At 45.7% G+C, this 19813-nt stretch overlaps 1 protein-coding gene and 1 non-coding gene across 2 annotated transcripts in view; one reads left to right on the forward strand and one right to left on the reverse strand.

The window, feature by feature from the left end:
• Positions 1-19312, reverse strand: part of URM1 (ubiquitin related modifier 1) — a 33421-nt gene extending 14109 nt beyond the window's left edge. Inside the window, exons 1-2 of the mRNA XM_056860308.1 lie at positions 19236-19312; positions 14632-14702 (exon numbers count right to left, since the gene is read on the reverse strand). Of these exons, the coding sequence (XP_056716286.1) occupies positions 14632-14702; positions 19236-19270 (106 nt within the window). The 5' untranslated portion in view covers positions 19271-19312. The remainder of the gene's footprint in view (positions 1-14631; positions 14703-19235) is intronic.
• On the forward strand, positions 6504-6598 carry TRNAR-UCU (transfer RNA arginine (anticodon UCU)). Its single transcript has 2 exons — positions 6504-6540; positions 6563-6598. It is a non-coding gene; the product is annotated as a tRNA-Arg (tRNA).
• Positions 19313-19813: the final 501 nt, after the last annotated feature.

Raw genomic sequence — 19813 nt, forward strand, 5'->3', positions numbered from 1 at the left:
CAAAACACAACTTCAGCTAGGTGAGCAGATGGAATAAATACAGATTGAATAAAAAGATTAAAAGATATTACCACAGCAGAGAGGTTAGGGAGGCCAGGATTAATATATAGGGAACCGTAGCTGGCCTCAACCATAGCTCAGAACTCAAACATGTCCACTCCCCTTTTAAAGCCTTCCAAGTTGGCAGCCATCACCACATCCTGGGGCAGGGAGTTCCACAATTTAACTATGCACTGTGTGAAGAAATACTTCCTTTTATCAGTTTTGAATCTCTCGCCCTCCAGCTTCAGCAGATGACCCCACATTCTGGTATTATGAGAGAGGGAGAAAAGCTTCTCCCTGTCCACTCTCGCCAAACCATGCATAATTTTATAGACAATACAATAGAAGCTGTACAGCTTCAAGCAGCATGGTACAGCCTGGTGCCAACCCCCAGCTCCCAACACAGACTCTCACAATTGTGCCCACAATCCCCCTGGCTCACAGTGCCAGTCAGAGTTCGGCTGCCCACCAGGAAACATCCAGACTTTTACAGATATGCTTTGGTGGGGGCAGACGTTGCTTGGCCCACCAATCTCATTTCGGACACAGTGTTTTGCGGGGAGGGGGACAAAAAGGCAAGCCCCCCCAGGCAAACCCCCCCCAGGCATCTCAAGAGACCTGGTAATAAATAAGATGTACATTGAGCCGGTCACCAAGGCGTCAAAGCGGTAAGGAGGCCAGCTCTCACTACCCAGACACCTCCCTGTGGGGTTCTGTGCCTTTGACACTGCCTACCCTTCTCCCCACCCCAGAGAATGAGATCATTTATCATACTGACCATGGCCCAACTCCAATTTGCTGAGGTCACTGGCTCAGGCCAAGCGTCACCCCACCCACATTCTCAGCCACTGGCCGGTAGTCATGACAAACTCCCTCCCCCCCACACACACACCTCTTTTTGACTGTGCCTCTTCCATTATTCCCACCAACACGGATGAGAAGAGGGTTTGAGTGATAGATGACTTATTCTTCAACTGCGGGCTGGGCGGGGGGGGGGGAGGAGAACCCTGAAATCAAGGAGGCCTCCACAACCCTCCCGCTCTGCAAGCCCAACGTCTGACCCAGCTAGCTGAATTACGAGTGAAGGAAGGGGACAGGTTACAGGGGAAAAGAAGAGAGAAGACAGACAGTGGTGTAGTGGTTATGAGCGATGGACTCTGATCTGGAGAACAGGGTTTGATTCCCCACTCTGACACATGAGTGGCGGACTCTAATCTGGTGAACTGGATTTGTTTCCCCACTCCGACACTTGAAGCCAGCTGGGTGACCTTGGGCTACTCACAGCTCTCTCAGCCTCACCTACCTCTCAGGGTGTCTGTTGCGAGGAGAGGAAGGGAAAGTGATTATAAGCCGGTTTGATTCTCCCTTAAGCGGTAGAGAAAGTCGGCATATAAAAACCAACTTTTCTTCTTCTACTGTTGCATTTCACCCTCCCACAATAAATAAATAAATAATCCCTCTGATGGTTGGCTTCCGTATATAAATGACAAAGAAACATGATTGTCCTTTGGGGGGGGGTAAAGGGAGGAAGAAGTCAGAGAACAGCCTCCGAAATGCACCAGGGTCTCTGAAATAAATGACTGCCAATGGGGGGTGAAGAGGGGCACAGGCAGACTTTGAGCTCAGGAGCCTTTTTCATGCTCTGCTCATTTGGATTCTCTCTGGGGAATTATTGAACACACAGATACACACACGAGCAAAACGCTTTTTCTACCCAATGGTGGTTTGGCATCTGTCACGGTCAAGGAGATGGTATGCAAGTTATGCTAATGGGACGCAGCCTTCTGAGACACGACATATTTCATATCTGCCTCTCCTCTGCCCCTCCCTGCAAGGCCTTCTGCACAGATGCAAACCCAGCCGCGAGACAAAGCCCTCGCAGCTGTCCAACACAACCTCACCACCAACCCGGCAGGCAAATTAAATTCATACGCACAGTTCAGCGGACAGCCTGTTTGATTAGGGCAGGGCTGTTGAACTCATTTGTTATGAGAGCCGGATATGACATAAATGTCACTTGGCCGGGCCGGGCCATGTCTTGCCAGACCAGATTGGGACTGGGTGAGGCTGCCTCGGCTGGCTTACGGGCCAGATAAGAGTTCTCAAGGGGTTGGATCCAGCCCCTGGATTAGGGACTGGGAGAACCGGGTTCAAATGTCCATATCACAAACTCACCTGGAGCAAGCAGCACTCACAAATTCCAGCACCCATTTGCAAACTGGAAACAGTGTGGATGAAGGAAGATTAATTGTGCAAACAAAATTGTAGTAACTCCATGATATACCCAAGGGTGGAAAACAGTTTCAGATTCTTGTATCGCATTTCTTGGAACTCAGATCACCAATGGTTTGGAGTGATTCCAAAGCCCTGATTGATCTTTGAAGTCTTCCACTGAATCACTTCTGGTTTGTGGTGCTAAACAAGCGCTATTAGCAGAATGCTTCTCAATGTTCGTCATGTTTGCCACATTTTAGTCGAAATATATATATTTTTAATCTTAAGGCCAGTTCACTTTTATGTTATATTAATAGAACCATAATTTCATAAGAACATAATAAGCCCTGCTGGATCAGACCAAGTTCCATGAAGTCCTGCAGTCTGTTCACACAGTGGCCAACCAGGTGCCTCTAGGAAGTCCACAAACAAAGCAACTGCAGCAGCATTATCCTGCCTGCGTTCCACAGCACCTAACATAATAGGCATGCTCATCTGATCCTGGAGAGAACAGGTATGCATCATGACTAGAATTCATTTTGACTAGTAGCCAGTGATAGTCCTCTCCTCCATGAACATGCCTACTCCCCTCTTAAAGCCTTCCAAGTTGGCAGCCATCACCACATCTTGGGGCAGGGTGTTTCTAAGAAGTTAGTGTCAAATGACTTGGGCCCAGGCTAACCTGAATTTTTCAGATCTTAGAAGCCAAGCAGGGTCAGCTCTGGTTATTATTTGGATGGGAGATCACTAAGGAAGTCCAGGGTTCTTACGCAGAGGCAGGCAATCACACACACCCTCTCTTGCCTTGAAAACCCTACCAGTTTGCCATAAGTTGGCTGCGACTTGACAGCACTTTACATATATAGTATCGGCAGCCAACTAACATTCTGAGAATCCTGGCTTTCATTTTTTGAAACAAGTACATCACTAGACCTTAAGGCTGCAAAGAGAGGCTTGAAAGTGTGTGGAAAATGTTTAGCTGGTGAGAAAGAGGAGGAGAAGAAAGAGTTGGTTTTTATATGCTGACTTTCTCTACCACTTAAGGAAGAATCAAACTGGCTTACAATCACCTTCCCTTCCTCTCCCCACATCAGACACCCTGTGAGGTAGGTGGGGCTGAGAGAGCTCGAAGAGAGCTGTGACTAGCCCAAGGTAATCCAGTTGGCTTCATGAGTAGGAGCAGGGAAACCAACCCTGTTCACCAGATTAGCCTCCGCCACTCATGTGGAGGAGTGGGGAATCAAACCCGGTTCTCCAGATCAGAGTCCACCGCTCCAAACCACCGCTCTTAACCACTACACCACACTGGAAGAATAATCTTCAGTGGTCTGTTGGTGGGGGGGGCACTGACCAGCAGAACCACAGTTAAGTACATGTGTATAATCCAGCCTCTTTAAAATGAGAGTTTGGACTACGTTAAACACACACACATCTAATTGTATTTATTCATTTACTTCATTTCTACTTTGCTTTGCTCTCCAATGGGGGCCCTAAGCAGCTTACATCAATCTCCTCTCCATTTTATCCCCTTGCAGAAGAGGTTCGGCTGAGCGTGTGTGACGGGCCCAAGGTCACCCAGCAAGATTCCATGGCAAAGTAGGGATTCAAACCTGGGTCTCACAGATCCTAGTCCAGCACTCTAACCACCACACCACACAACTGAAATTGTAGGTCACCCTCTCCTCTTAAACCACTGGTTCCCAACCTGTTTGAGTATGTGGATCCCTCCTTTTAATATCAATTTTTTTTGCAGACCCCCAACCCCACAGGATAGCAGTTGTACTATTAGTACCCATTAATTGAGAAAATGCATATTGTTAAAAAGATCAAAATGGTAGCTGCTGAATGCATGTATGGATTCGCAGACCCCTTGCAAGACTTTTGCGGTGTCTCCAGAAGTCCCTGGCCCCCAGGTTGGGAACCACTGTCTTAAACCAAAACAGCTCCAGGTGTTAAAGCCAAATAAAAAAATACCATTAAACAAGTAAAACACCACATCGAACATTGAGAAGCATTCTGCTAATAGCGCCTGTTCAGCACCACAAACTTGAAGTGATTTAATGGAAGTCTTCAAAGATCAGTCAAGGCTTTGGAACTGCCCCAAACTTTTGGTGATCCGAGTTCCAAGAAATGTAATACAAAAATCTAAAACTATTTTCCTCCCTTAACATAAGAACGGCCACGCTGGATCAGACCAAGGCCCATCAAGTCTAGCACTCTGTGCACACAGTGGCCAACCGGGTGCCTCTAGGAAGCCCACAAACAAGACGGCTGCAGCAGCATTGTCCTGCCCGTGTTCCATAGCACCCAATATAATAGGCATGCCCCTCTGATCCTGGAGAGAACAGGCATGCATCCTGACTAGTATCCATTTCTACTAGTAGCCATGAATAGCCCTCTCCTCCATGAACATGTCCCCTCTTAAAGCCTTCCAAGTAAGAGTCATCACCACATCCTGGGGCAGGGAGTTCCCCCATTTAACTCCCTTGGTATATAACGGATGAGTAACTTGACAGCCATCCAAAAGAAGTGGGTAGATGTCACCTGGAGAAGAGAATGCAGAGACAGGCTGACCATTTAAAGGCATTCTTTTTAATGAATGAAGGGGGCGGGAATAAGCCACCCTATCTACCAGGTGCGGCCCAAAGAGAAATTGAGTCCAAATTGCAGGAAGATGTAGGTAAAACGTAAGAGACAAGATGCTTGGAACTGTACAAACCATATGGCCAGAGGATGCCACCACCAAGTTGTAGAAGTTCTTCCTTTGGATGATTGCAACCAGTTGGGTATTTAGTATGGCTAGAAAATTTCAAGAAGTCAGGCTTGCCAGGGGAGGAAAGTTCCAGCGTGGCCTCCGGAATATTTGAAATGCTTTATTTAAAAGTCCAAGATCCAAACTTTTTCTTTTAAAGACAATCGTGGCCTGTTTTGGGTAAGTTGGCTATCTGATCCATGAAGCCCAGCTCTGTGACAGTTCTGCCTCAAATTGTGCTGATCTCTCCAGGCTTCCCCCTCCCAACATGAGCAACAACAACAAAAATACAGCCACAGCCAGCAAGGCCCATTAACCCCATCTCCTCCGTACTCCGTCCTCCTCAAGCAAACAGCTCAGCTTCACTTGAAAGGGGAGGGGGGAGAGAAAGGGAAGGGAGAGGAGGATTGGCAAGAGGGGGGGAGATTTACAAATGAAAGACATTAAGAATGGAGCAGTTTGTGGGATAAAGGGTCTGCAGAAGGGGCTTTACAGATGTGTAGAGGGACTGGCGGTTCATTGTTTAATTAAGCAGAAAGTGGCTCTTTTGAAAAGCAATTTTACACAGGAGCTCCCGGCTCTGCAAACAGTTCCTGCAAGGGAGGGCACGGCAGAGGAGAAAGGAACAGCTGGCACTGTGAACCGTGTGAACTGAATGCTAAACAGTTTAAAGGGCTATGGACCTCCTGCCCGCGAGAGCCCATTCCCACCCCAGTGTATACAGTCACCTTCAGAACAGCGGTGCCATGGCTGCAAACAAGGCAGGGGGTAGGCGGGAAGAAGAAGAGTTGGTTTTTATATGCCGACTGTCTCTACCACTTAAAGGAGAATCAAACTGGCTTACAATCACCTTCCCTTCCCCTCCCCACAACAGACACCCTGTGAGGTAGGTGGGGCTGAGAGAGCTCTAAGAGAGCTGTGACTAGCCCAAGGTTACTCAGCTGGCTTCTTGTGTAGGAGTGGAGAAACAAACCCAGTGCACCAGATTAGCCTCCGCCACTCATGTGGATTGGGGAATCAAACCTGGTTCACCAGATCAGAGTCCACCGCTCCAAACCACCGCTCTTAACCACGACACCACGTTGGCTCTTTAGAGGGGAAATAGGAAGGGTATCCAATATAGGGGTAGACAAAGATGTCAAGAATCGAGTTCAGGAGACTAATGGCCATGCTCCTGCTACGCCCCCTCCCCAATTCCCAGCTTCTGCTTCTTCCTTGGGTGCTTCTCTGCCTTTCCCCATCACCAGCTGCCTTCCAACGTTGTCCCCTCCATGAGTCTTCTTCCTTCCCACCCCATAGCTTGACCAAACCCCCTAAACATCTGCTGCTGGGGGACTCACAGATCCTGCTGGGACCACCTCTCTCCCCACCCACTGGTGGCCCCCACTGCCTCCAGTATGTGGCTGTGGGGAAGGAACAGAGGATAGCAGGGTGCAGCTGATACAATCCATCTTGGGCAATCTTTTCCCTTAGCTATAGAGGAGCCTTATGGAGAGGCTCTGTGGCACAATGGATAGCGCATTGGACTTCTAGATTGTGTGACAAAGTGAAGTCATTCAAAGGTTGTGGGTTCGAATCCCACCAGAGTAATATTTGGAGGGGTCGTGGTTCAGTGGGAGAGCATCTGCTTGGCACGCAGAATCTCCCAGGTTAAGCCCCCAGTATCTCCAGTTAAAGGGACCAGGCAAGTAGGTGATGCGAAAGACCTCTGCCTGAGACCCTGGAGAGCCGCTACTGGTCTGAGTAGACAAGACTGACTTTGATGAACCGAGGGTCTGATTCAGTAGAACGCAGCTTCGTGTGTTCAACCACCTGTTCTGTGTGCCTCCTACAGCCACCCAAATCCTGATGCAATTGTATAGCTCCACTTCAAAGAATTGTACATGGCGTGTTTGGATCCACTCCCCCCCCTCCATCACCTTCGTTTTCCCACAAACAGATGAATCTGCCTTTATACTTGGTCAGACCATACTTGGTCTATGTAACTCGGTATTTACCTACTCTGACTGGCAGCAGTTCTCCAGGGTCTCAAGCAGAGAAAGGACTTTCCCAATACCTGCTACCTGAGATCCTTTAACTGGAGATGCCACAAACTGAACCTGGGAGATTCTGCATGCAAATCAAAGTCTTAGCGACTAAGCTATGGATGATATCCTTGCCTTTTATTATTATGATCCTCTGACCAACGTCTTGAACAAAATAAAAAACAAATACAAGATGAAAATACAAAAAAGTAAACATTAAAAATAAGTCATGGCAAATTAAAACCCATCCCTGGATTGGCATAGACTAGAGAAACCACAAGTGCTAGAAATTTGGCAACAGAATGCGTTATTTCCAAATTGGTGTTTGCCAGCAAAAAAAACCATGCAGGATTCGACAGTCTGCTGATATTTACTCAGGATAGCTATAACCCAGAGGTCTCTGAGTGGCGTCCATTGATCACAGAACGAGATGAGGTGATCTATGGCCTCTATTACGCCAGGTGCATGGCAGCAGTAGCCGGCAGAATACGGCATTTGTAAGCCAGTTTGAGACTCCTTATAGAGAAAATCGGGGTATAAAAACCAACTCTTCTTCTCTGCGCTGGCCTGGTTATGGCTGATATCGGCAACCTGTGCAATACTGCCTTATTCTGAGTCACCCCATTTATCCACTCTGACTGGCAGCTGCTCAGACACAGCAGGGACTTTCCCAACAAATGTGAGATCCTGTTAACTGGAGGTGTCTGAGGTTGACCCTGGGACCTTCTGCTTGCAAAGCAAATGTGCTGCCTCTGAACCAGGGCCCTTTCCATATGAAGGGGCGGACAAAAGGTGAGCCCCCTCCTCAAAAGGGGCTGTGCCTTCATTCAGACAGGAATCAGAGTTTTCCCTCTGTTTCCCACCAGTGTCGCTGTTCTGGTATTTGTGAGGAGCAAAACAACAACACCCTTCCTACCTTTCTTTCTTTCGAAATCAGCCAGCTCCTTAGAAGACAGCAAGGTCTCCCTGCAGGACTGCCAAGCACTACTGTGGAGCCCCGACAAAAATTATCCAACCCAAATGTCACATGAAAGTATATCACTGGACTTGTCCAGGTCCTTAGGACACTCGGGTGGCCGGAGCTTCCAGAATTTTGTACCCCTTCCTCCCGCCCCCACATCAGCCCTGCTTCTGTGTGTACTATGTTGGGGAGAGAAAACAATTTTTCTGAACCAGGTGGAGAGGCCTACTACTGTCAAATTTTGACAACCACATCCAGAAGCATTTAGGTAGGAAAAATCAAATGCATAATTATAGGATGGGGGAGAGTTGTCTCAGCAGTAGTGTGTGTGAAAAGGATCTTGGGGTCTTAGTAGACCAAACACTGAACATGAGTTAGCAGTGTGATGCAGTAGCTAAAAAGGCAAGTGCGATCTTGGGCTGTATCAACAGAAGTATAGTGTCCAGATCACACAAAGTGATGATATCTCTTTACTCTGCTCTGGTTAGACCTCACCTAGAGTACTGTGTTCAGTTTTGGGCACCACCATTTAAGAAGGATGTAGACAAGATGGAATGTGTCTAGAGGAGGGCAACAAAGATGGTGAGGGGTCTGGAGACCAAGTCCTATGAGGAAAAGTTGAAGGAGCAGGGTATGTTTAGCCTGGAGAGGAGAAGACTGAGAGGTAATACGATAACCATCTTCAAGTACTTGAAGAGCTGTCATATAGACGATGGTGCCGAGTTGTTTTCTGTTGCCCCAGAAGGTAGGACCAGAACCAACGGGTTGAAGTTAAATCAAAAGAGTTTCCATCTAAACATTAGGAAGAACTTTCTAAGTTACAGTGATTCCTCAGTGGAACAGGCTTCCTCAGGAGGTGGTGGGCTCTCCTTCCCTGGAGGATTTTAAGCAGAGGCTAGATGGCCATCTGTCAGCAATGCTGATTCTATGACCTTAGGCAGCTCATGAGAGGGAGGGCTTCTTGGCCATCTTCTGGGCATGGTGTAGGGGTCACTGGGTGTGTGTGGGGGGGAAGTAGTTGTGAATTTCCTGCATTATGCAGGGGGTTGGACTAGATGATCCTGGTGGCCCCTTCCAACTCTATGATTCTATGATTCTACAAGCAGTGACATCCCATATTACCTTGTAAATTGTAAGGGGATAACAAGGATGCCACTTTTGAGAAGCCGCTTATTTCCGCTTGGGAGGGAGGTAACCATCTCTCTGAGTTCCCAAACAAGATCAGTTGCTGGAGGTCTTCATCAGAAGGATATTACAATTGCAAACCCGGTAATCACCCCCTGGAAACTGTAACTCCTAACAGTAGCTTCAAGAGTAAAACCCTGTTGAAGTGTCTATGTAAACAGGCCCTGAGGGCACATCCACACATACGCTGCTATTGAATATTCCACTGCCAAGAGCATGCAAGGGGAAATCTACAAAAGTCCTTTGCAAGAGACAGATGCTGGAGTAATACAAAATGCTGCTTAAGCACTATATGAGTCTGAGCGCTAAGGAGAGGCATGCAAGATCAGGTTGGTTCAGGGAGGCTTTGCTGGAGAAGTGGGGCCAAGGGAGAGCCTGGAAACAAAGCACTAAAATAAAATAAAAAAATAAAAAGCAACACTCAAGGTGGGAGAGGGGAGAACAAGCTACCCTGGGAACCAGGAGGCACGCCTTCAGCAACAGTATTCACCATCAGGTGCTGCAGGTAAATCAGGTTGCAGCAGCAGCGGCACAGAAAGGACAAATACTGACTGGCAATGAGATTCGGAGGGCGCCTTTCAGTCCTCCAGATCAGGAACAGTTGGGCAGCGTGTCCTTTTCACACCCGTGTTTGCTTACACCAGTGAAGGGCTGGGCTCCCCCCTCAAGTTCATTTGTCATCCACTCCCCCAACCCCTGCTTAAACCCTCTGGCCACGGAAGGAGGGAGAGAAGTAGAGAAACACATGGAGGATTCTGCCCAGTGCCTAGCGTACCTTGGCCACTAAACAGATGTTACAGTGGCTGCAGACAGCCAAGCTCAGTACCAAACAGACGTGGGAGGGAGAGAGCAGACCCACCGTTAGCGGCTCTCCACTGAGAACTCATCATGGAAAGAGTTAAAGCTATGCCTGGCTGGGTTTCCTTTTATCCCGCCCATACAGAAGGGAGAGGGTGAAGATCTGCTTGGGGCTACAGACAAACCCCGCACTGTACGGGGCTGCTGGAGGAGGCTGTGGCAGGCATGCCTCGGTGGCCACAGCCCTCCACTGGCAACGTTCTGCTCCCCTATTGAGTTGCTGCAAGAGTCACATTTGTCTCATTTACAGAACAGCACCGATAAGCATGCTCTCGTCATCCCTAATTGCGGGTTTCCCTTTTGCACCCCATTGTCCCATAATTGCCTCCTAGAAGCTCGGAAAGTGAGCCGACTTCTCTGCCAATTGAACCCTTGCCTGAGGTTAAGGGGAGGGGTTCTACTGAGCTGGTGCAGCGAAAAGGCAGAGGACGACTTGGGAAACCTCCTCTGTAGCAGTCTCTGACATGATCATGGTATCTTATGAACATGTGCAGAATTAATTCCATATAGAGCTTAAACACATCATGCACATACAGAGGATTGTGTAATGTATAAATGAAAGTCTGTGTCATGCTGACAGGCTGGCTCTGTGTCAGGCTGACAGGCTACTCTCAAGGTTAGCTCTATCAAAGCTAACTACTAAAGTTACTCTGGCTTTGTCCTTGAAGGAGCAGAGCTGAGCACCTTCCCTTGAAGGGGCAGCGTAAAAATCAACTTTCTGACTCAGCTGCCAGATGTCAGAATCTTAAATAGCCTTTTCAAGGTTTTAAGATATCTTAATGTACTAAGAGTGCATTAATAGTTGAAATTGTGCTTAAAATATAGCCTAAAGGCATTATAAGTTCTCTCAAGATAAGAGTAACAAGCTTTCTTGCCTTTTGTAATCTGCCCAAGGCTGTCAGTTACTAAAAGATGTTACAAAGTGACAAATGTAAACAATAATTGTGTTTCATGAGTTCTATAGTTAAACATTGTGCTACAGATTTCTAAGTAGTCTCATTTAATGCGTATAGTCCTAACGAAGAGGATGGTATAGAAATTAAATATGTAACTTGATCATGTAACTCAGAAATGAGTATTTATACTTTAGGCACAGAGAACTGAAAGAGAAGGAAATCCATATAAGGACATAAGACAGGAACAGAAACCACTAAGCTCCTGGTATTGGATAAGAAAGGGAAAATAAAGGTACCCTTTTGAAGGCAAAGGAAGAGGGGAAAAGGAACATTCTTCACTCTTAATGGGTCTAGAAATTGTATAAATACCAGCCACAGTCCAGCTTGCATTTTAGAGTTCTATGGCTGGCAGACTGCAGCTGTCTGGCATAGCACCTCCATCTCAAAAGGCTTGAGATGTAAAACATTGAAACTCTGATCCTTGCGTGGACAGAAGTTCTCAGATATCTTGAAATATCAAGATCTGGATATTTCAACATATCTTACTTACAGTCTTCTTGTGAGACTGCTCTATTCCTAGAAGAGGATAGAGACCCTTAGAATTCCTATACTTTGAATAGGAATCTAAGTGCAGTGATCTTTCCATGTATTGGAACACTGAGAATCCATCAGATTTATGGATTCTTACAAACTAAGCCTATTTGGCTTACCAATGCTAAGAAGCATCCTGAATACAGGGATAATAGCTAGACCTCTGAGATTGTGTCAGAACGTCCTCTACTTAACAGAGGGACTTCTGAACCTCCTCAGAGCAAGAGACCAGAGAAGTTCCTGAAGGGAAAGGAGATTCTCTGTACTCTGTGAGATATGCACAATGCACATACACAGATTGGCACAGTCAAAGAGACTGTAAACAGCTTTAAGCTAACACATAGTATTTATATATTCAGCATTGCTGTCTAAAACTAGAAAGAGCATGCATAGCATGTACATAGACAATGCCTGATCTTAATGATGATCAGTTAAGGATATTAATAGAAGACTTTAAAGGACTCCAGGTGACACAGATGACACAGCAAGGTATAGTGTGTCTTCTGTACAGAAATGTTATGATGTTTTGAATGATTTAAGTTAGGATGCTTCTAACCAAATCTTTCTCCAAAGAATTAACCATATTTTGACAGGATTTCTGTAACCTTATATTCTGAATGAAGGTGCATTGCACTAAGGATACTTTATGAGTATATTCTGACTAAAATACTCCTTTATGGAGGCATAGAGAATGTGAATGATTACTTGCTACATAAACATGTTTAAGACTAATGATGTCTATCCTTATATGATATTTTAAGGCTTTGCAACCAAAAAGCATATATTGTATAATGTAAATAAATGTGTTTTTTATATACTTCTACTCTTGTCCATTATTATAAATTTATTGGCGTGTTCAAAAGATGTCCTAGAAGCAATAACAAGTTTCTAGGAACCGTTGATTCCGGTCTAGTGGTGTCTCGCTGTATAAGATAACTCCATTTCTCAGTGAATGGTACATTCTAAGAGTGTAGGCACTTAACGGCCCGAACCGCGACACCTCCTCTCCCCCAAACCCAAATTTCAGCCATAAGGTGGCCTTTAGCAAGCTGCCAGCTCCCAGTCCCCTCCCCGATCTGTAATTGTTTATTTTTGCTTAACCACCTCCCCTAAAACCGTTTGGATACCATGGATCTGTTCCACTCACAGTGGCACTTTCCTTAGACACAAGGACGGGAGGCTTCTTGCTCCAGAGGAAAGCGCCACCTTTAGCATCGTGGAGCTATGGGATATGGCCCAATATCATAAGAACACAAGAAAAGCCACGCTGGATCAGACCAAGGTCTCTCAAGTACAGCAGTCTGTTCACACAGTGGCCAACTAGGTGCTTCTAGGAAGCCCACAAACAAGACAACTGCAGCAGCATTGTCCTGCCTGTGTTCCACAGCACCTAATATAATAGGCATGCTCCTCTGATCCTGGAGAGAATAGGTATGCATCGTGACTAGTATTCATTTTGACTAGTAGCCATGGATAGCCCTATCCTCCATGAACATATCCACTCCCCTCTTAAAACCTTCCAAGTAGGAGTCATCACCACATCCTGGGGCAGGGAGTTCCACAATTTAACTATGTCTTAGTCCTTTTCACCCATTAAGATTGTACTCAAGCCTGAAAATGAGCTGGAACAATTACATTATGGCAGGGGTGAAGTTAATCTAAAGCAGCAGGAATACATCACATTTTCCCACCACCTCTTTAAACTTACAGGAATTGTGTCCCTGAACAAAAATCCAAAGCCACAGTGCTTCAACACACAATTTTCGCCTACTGGCTCAGAAACAGGCGAGAGAGCATCTGAACAGTGTATGAAAAGGGATCACTTTTGTGTGAATAGTGCATCCTTTCTTTTCTTTTGCTTTCTATTCCCTTTTTCCACCTCCCTTTCCACACTTTTTTGACTGTAAGCTCCTTTCGAGGAAGAGACCCATCTCCATGTAAAACACTAAGCATGTTGTTGGCACTGTATAGATAACAAGTGTGGGAGGGGCCTGAGAGACTGGCGGGAATCCCACCCCACAACTCTGAAACCAGAGCAGCTCACAGCATCCACCACCAGCTCTGAAGATTACAGTTAAGTGTGTTGTATATGTGTACGTACACTCTTTTATTTTGCGGGGGAATCTATACCCCCAATGATTTCAAAAGTGGAGAAACCTGATGGCTGTTCTGTTCATCAGAAAGAGATCATTGTTAAATTATTGTGCGGTAATCGGTTTTTAATTTTGAAAAGTTTTTATATCGTATTTTATCTAAAATGCTGTGTGATTGCTACATATAGTGTGTATTTAACGATACCCCCAATGTATTTTTTAAAAAAGATTTCATATTTTTCTTCAAACCTGAGGTGTCCCCCAAGTTTGCAGGAAAATCTGCTTTGTGTCCAAGAGGCCCTTACCCATGGATTTAGATATCTGTAGATGGGGGCCACCCATTGCTATTAGATATATAGATAACGGGGAATATACCTGCCCACAACCTTCACACTTCCAGTACTACTGTCTGCAGTTGTCCAAAGGGCTCCTGCAAACGGCTCTGCCTTATCTCTCCCTTTGCCTAGAACTGCCTTTTAGAACATCCAGCATGATGCCACGCCTCTCAATTCTTTGGCATCCTCCTCCTCAAAGCCTACATTTTCCATGAAGTACAACTCACATGAAGCTGCCTTATACTGAATCAGACCCCTGGTCCATCTAAGTCAGTATTGCCTACTCAGACCGGAAGCAGCTCTCCAGGGTCTCAGGCAGAGGTCTTTCACATCACCTACTTGCCTAGTCCCTTTACTGGAGATGCCAGGGATTGAACCTGGGACCTTCTGAATGTCGAGCAGATGCTGTACCACTGAGCCACAGTGCCCTTCCCTAGTGCCTTCCTGAAAATAAGCCCAAGCACAAGTGACTGGAACAAAATTAATACAGATTCTCCTCCCTCCCTTTCCTTCTCCTTGTTAGACTGTAAGCACCTCAAGGCAGAGACCCATCTCCTTGTTCTCTGCAAGGCACCATATGCATCAATGGCACCATATAAAGAACACTGTCACTAATCTTGTACCATGTCCTATCAATGGGGCCAAAGTTGGGGAATAAAAGAACATGCTCAAATACTCACAAGGTTCAGGCTGGCTGGGCAAACTCACTTGGTGCTTCCTTATGCCGTCAAACAAAAGCTCTGCTCCACCTCTGAAATGTAGATGAAAACCAGCTATGATCTTTTGCCAAGGTAAGGCCTAGAAAAGCTGAAATTTTAAAGTTAAAAAAAAAAAAAAGCTCAGCTAGCATCGTCCCCTTTTGAGATGAGGCCAAACCCTACGTGTGACATACCTTCCTGCTCTGTATTTATTATCTGATTGTGCTTCCAAGCAGCTCAGGACAGGGTGCACAGTCTCTCCTAACTTTTTCTGCTACAAAACCCTGTGAAGCAGGATAGGCTGAAAGCACTTGACTTGATTGGCGCTGGGTCACAGTGATCTTTGTGCCCGAGTCGAACATTCTACCTCAAGGGTCCCCAAACTTTTTGATTCTGCAGGCGCCTTTGGAATTCTGACACAGTGTGGTGCACACAGCAACAAAATGGCTTCTGCAAGAGGTGGCGCCAGCTGCAAAATGGCTGCCGCAGCTTAGCTTCAGTCCCACAGTGAAGATCTTTGTACTGTGGCGGCGGCGGCTGCCACAGCCAATCAAATCTCCAACAGCCAATCAGAAGCCCTGCTAGACAAAAGCTCCACTTGGCCCTTCCCATTTCCAACAACACTTGGCAGGTACCAGGAAAGGTGTCGGCAGGTACTAAATAAGCCCACCTTCCGGGAGGGAGGGGAGAGATGAGAAGCCTCTTTCAAAATAGACATCAGCTCAAAGCACAGCACCCGCTGTGCATGCAGTAGGCTCCAGGTTCAAGACTTCTTGCATCTCCAGCTAAAGAATCTCAGATAACAGGGATTAGAAAAGAACCATCTCTACCAGACCTTGCAGATTTGACAATACTGAGCTGGATGGATCTTTGGGGGATTTTTTTGCCATCAAGTTGCAGCCAACTTATGGCAACCCCACAGGATTTTCAAGGCAAGAGATGTTCAGAGGTGGTTTGCTATTCCCTGCCTCTGCGTAGCAACCCTGGACTTCCTTAGTGCCAGCGTGGTGTAGTGGTTAAGAGTGATTATTTGGAGCGGTGAACTCTAATCTGGAGAGCCAGGTTTGATTCCCCACTCCTCCACATGAGCGGTGGACGCTAATCTGGTGAACTGGATTTGTTTCCCCACTCCTCCACATGAAACCAGCTGGGTGACCTTGGGCTAGTCACAGCTCTCTTAGAGCTCTCTCAGCCCCAACTACCTCACAGTAGTAGAGAATGTTGGCATATAAAAACCAACTCTTCTTAGTGGTCTTCCATCCAAGTAATAATCAGGGCTGACCCTGCTTAGCTTTCAAGAGCTGATGACATTGGGCTAGCCCAGGCTATTGAGGTCAGGGATGAATCTATGTTATTTTTTTAAAAGGAGAAAGCTGCAGTGGATGCTCCCTAATAGTTGCTCATGAGTCAGGAAGTTTTCTTAGAGCTAAGAAGGAAGGAACATAGACTGTCTGGTTAGAAATAGTTCCCTACCATGGAGTCAATTACAGAAGAGGCTCAAGTAACCACTGACTTCAGACACACAGCTGAGATCTGTAGAGAGCCACAAGGGCAAGATTCCAGGAGCAGATTTTAATGATGACTAGTTTGGTACCCTGCCCTTCGGTATCAATATTAGTTTAACAATTGCCTCATGAAAGGATGCAAGCACAGAGAAAAGAAATATCAAAATATTAATGGGGGATATTAACATATGACCCAGTCCCTTTAAATCTATCTACGTGAAGGAGGGTTTTTGGCTGTACTATGGGTGAGCACAACAGTGCCTTTGTAGTGCTTACTGCAGTGCCACTTACGTACAGTCAGTCTCCCAAAGATTGCTCTGTGGATGCTCCCTAGCTCACAAAAACAGTTATCTGAAAACTGAAGTAGCAATTATTAATGTTAGACAAATCTGGAGATTCATGCAAGAGAGAACAAGTCCCAGCAATTGTAGGAAAGAGACATTTTTGGGGCGCCTGCTATGAAAACAAGCTCACGCTTTGTTACTACAGATACCAGGATAGGAGATAAGGTCCTTCTGTAACATGCGAACTGGGGGGGAACTCAGCTGCAATGGATACATAGAGCGCTCATTTAGGCATTTCCAAGAAAGCGGGGGGGAGAGGGAGGAGAGAGAGAAAGGACCAACACACTCCGCTCTTCTGGAAAGTCAGGACAGTTTTAGTGGCGACCACAGGTGGAGTGATTATCTGAAAAGGTTGCAGGCTCAGTGGAAGGAAATAGATTAAGAAACCCTGGCAGGTTGTTGGGATTGGGGCCTTCCAAAACAAAGCAGACATCAATCCACTATTATTTTATATGAAAAATTAAGAATATCTGGAAGATGAAGAAGAGTTGCCCAGCAGTCCTCACAAATTACAAAATAAAAGCTGTGTTTTTATTCTTTTTATGCTAGGAATTCCTAAATTGATTCCTCCTCCCACAATTCCTTGCAGGACTCCAGGTTGTTATGAACCAAGTAGGAAATCAGAAACAATACATTGGATGTTTTAACTACGTACTGCTAGGAATAAAAGATTAAAATTCCATGTCTAAAAGGAGGTCACTTTGCCTCTATGAAAAAAGGATTCAAGACAAGCTGAGAGGAAACATGGTCTAGAGCCAGTGTTAATATTTACACTTATATAGCACTTTCAGTGTTTAAAACACTTCACATATATCATTATGGGATATATGGATTTATAGTCTGAAAAAATGACTTTTGCAGGGCGTCCCAGTTATTTTGGCAGTTGGACAGGGATTCAAACCTGGATTTCCCATATCTAGGCCTGACATTTTAGTTCCTGCATTGTATTAAACACAAAAAGAAATGGCCAGTTGAGAAAACTATTTGGGGGGGGGGAGTCAAAGGACAAAAACTGTAGGACTACTATTTGTAGAGTATTATTTTTTAAAATAGGGTAATTTGAAGCTTTAATATTTACTCCTGTGGTACGTTAAAAACAAACTTATTGTGAATGGCTAAGAGCACCTATGGTGTCAGGTGCCTACATTTTGTTCTCTTTTCAAAAACACATTTGCCATCTTTTTAAGGCATCCCTCCATCCCCTTCATCATTGCTATTAATATTTTAATGGAACATTTACTAGTAGGAGCATTTTGGATTATTCAGTGCAGAAAGCAACCTCACCAAGCCAGGCACCAAATGTGTAAACAATGTTGTATTCCATGAAGCACAGCAGGTAAGATTTTTATTGTCCTTGCAACCTCACTAGAGGAAGTAAAAGCTAATCAGTAGACCAATGCTAGATTAGCCCATAACATGCAACCTTTTTCCACTGGTGAATCTGCTGCTTTTCCCCAGTCCGTAGGCACTGATGACATGATCCATTTTCTAACCACCTCTTCCTGAGACCCTTCTATTGAGATGAACCTGACCAAAGATAATGGCAGTCCCCAATGCTACTTCAATGCTAAAATCTTCTATGATGAATTTTTCTAAACTGAAAGGCATCAGCATCTATCCATCTGAAAACCATAGTTTCTGATCTGACATCTCTGAACCGTAAAATCTATGTATAGAGGGACTGGTTTAGTTACTGAGTAGGAAAAAGGCATTAGTGTGCACATAGTTATTTTCTTGTTAATTCAAGCATGCCTACATTGAGCCAAGATAGTTTAAAAAAAATGAATTATGGAGTATGGTCTAGCTCAAACCAAATCTTGTTACTTATAACCATTCCACTTTCAGCATATAGATTTACACACCATTCTATTATCATATTTAGTCTTCCATGATAAAATACTCATCTGTGGACAAAACTAGATTGGTCTACCTACTCTTTCTAACTCTTTCCTTGACGACATGGATTCTCTTTCTAACTGGTACCTCCCAAAGAGAGTAATAATATGAGTTTTTCTAATACACTGCCAGAAATCTCCCTAACCTGCTGGTCTCTTCCCCACTTCAGTTATTGCATCCTTTGCCAGAGACTACTGCAATAAAAAAACTGCCACAGGTATCATTTCTTAGACTATACTAAGTTCCCAGGTCTTTCCAAGAGCTTTACATATCACACTAGAAGGCATTTTCTGACCTGTTCAGCTGTTTCCCACTCCCGATTCCTCCCCCATCCTACTACAGTCTGCCAGCCTTACACCCTCCCCCACACAAAAACTTAATTCTGGATCCGAGTAGCTTCCCATTATCTGAGCCTCCCCTTTCAATCTACCTATCCCGTTTTCATCATGCTATTCCTTCAAGAGACTCAGGGCGGAGGTTATTCTCTCACGGTTCTCTTCTCACAAGAGGCAGGCTAGGCTGAGAGACGGTTTAGCCCAATGCGAGGCCGTTTCAGCCGTGTGTAACCGGACCAACGTTGTCCAGTAAATACCACGTCTTTAAGCCCAGATCTCGTGCAAAGATGCTATACCCTGATCTAAGGATCCCAGGAATCCCACCCTGCCAAACACCCTCAGCCTGCCGGACCCTCTTCTCTCCGCCTTAAAACAGTCCCCATTCTAGCTTAGCTGGCTCATTGGCCCTCCTAGCCAGACCACGCCGCCAACCCTCCCATTCTCCCCCCCCCCAACCCCACACCTCCTAAACCTTTTCTTCTCTCCCACCCCAATATTTCCCTTACCCGAACTCTAGCTGAATGGACAAGGGGGCCGCCATCTTTGACCAGGGAACCTCTCTGCCCAAACCGGAAGCTTTCGGCTCCCACATCCGGGTTAGGCGGCAGTCACCTAGCAACGGGGGCAACGACGCCGGGGAGGCCTGTGCGCGCCAAGGAGGTCAGAGGACGAGTCTTCTCTGTTGCGTGCAAGATTTCTGGGTTATTTTTGGTTCCAAAGAAATGCTGAAGGGTGGCAGAAAGTATTGACTCTGCTTAGCTTCCAAGATACGATGGGATCAGGCTGTACCGGGCTGCCTTCCCTCCCTAATAAACTTGTGTGTGTGTTAAGTGCCGTCAAGTCGCTTCCGACTCATGGCGACCCTATGAATGAAAGTCCTCCAGAATGTCCTATCTTTGACCGCCTTGCTCAGATCTTGCAAATTGAAGGCTGTGGCTTCCTTGATAGAGTCAATCCCTCTCTTGTTGGGTCTTCCTCTTTTCCTGCTGCCCTCAACTTTTCCCAGCATGACTGTCTTTTCCAGATAATAAACTTAGAAAGGTATAATTCCGTACAGTACTTTCTGCCACGCTTCAAGATTTCT

The sequence above is a fragment of the Euleptes europaea genome, chromosome 14, assembly GCF_029931775.1.
Source record: "Euleptes europaea isolate rEulEur1 chromosome 14, rEulEur1.hap1, whole genome shotgun sequence".
NCBI classification, from domain to species: domain Eukaryota; kingdom Metazoa; phylum Chordata; class Lepidosauria; order Squamata; family Sphaerodactylidae; genus Euleptes; species Euleptes europaea.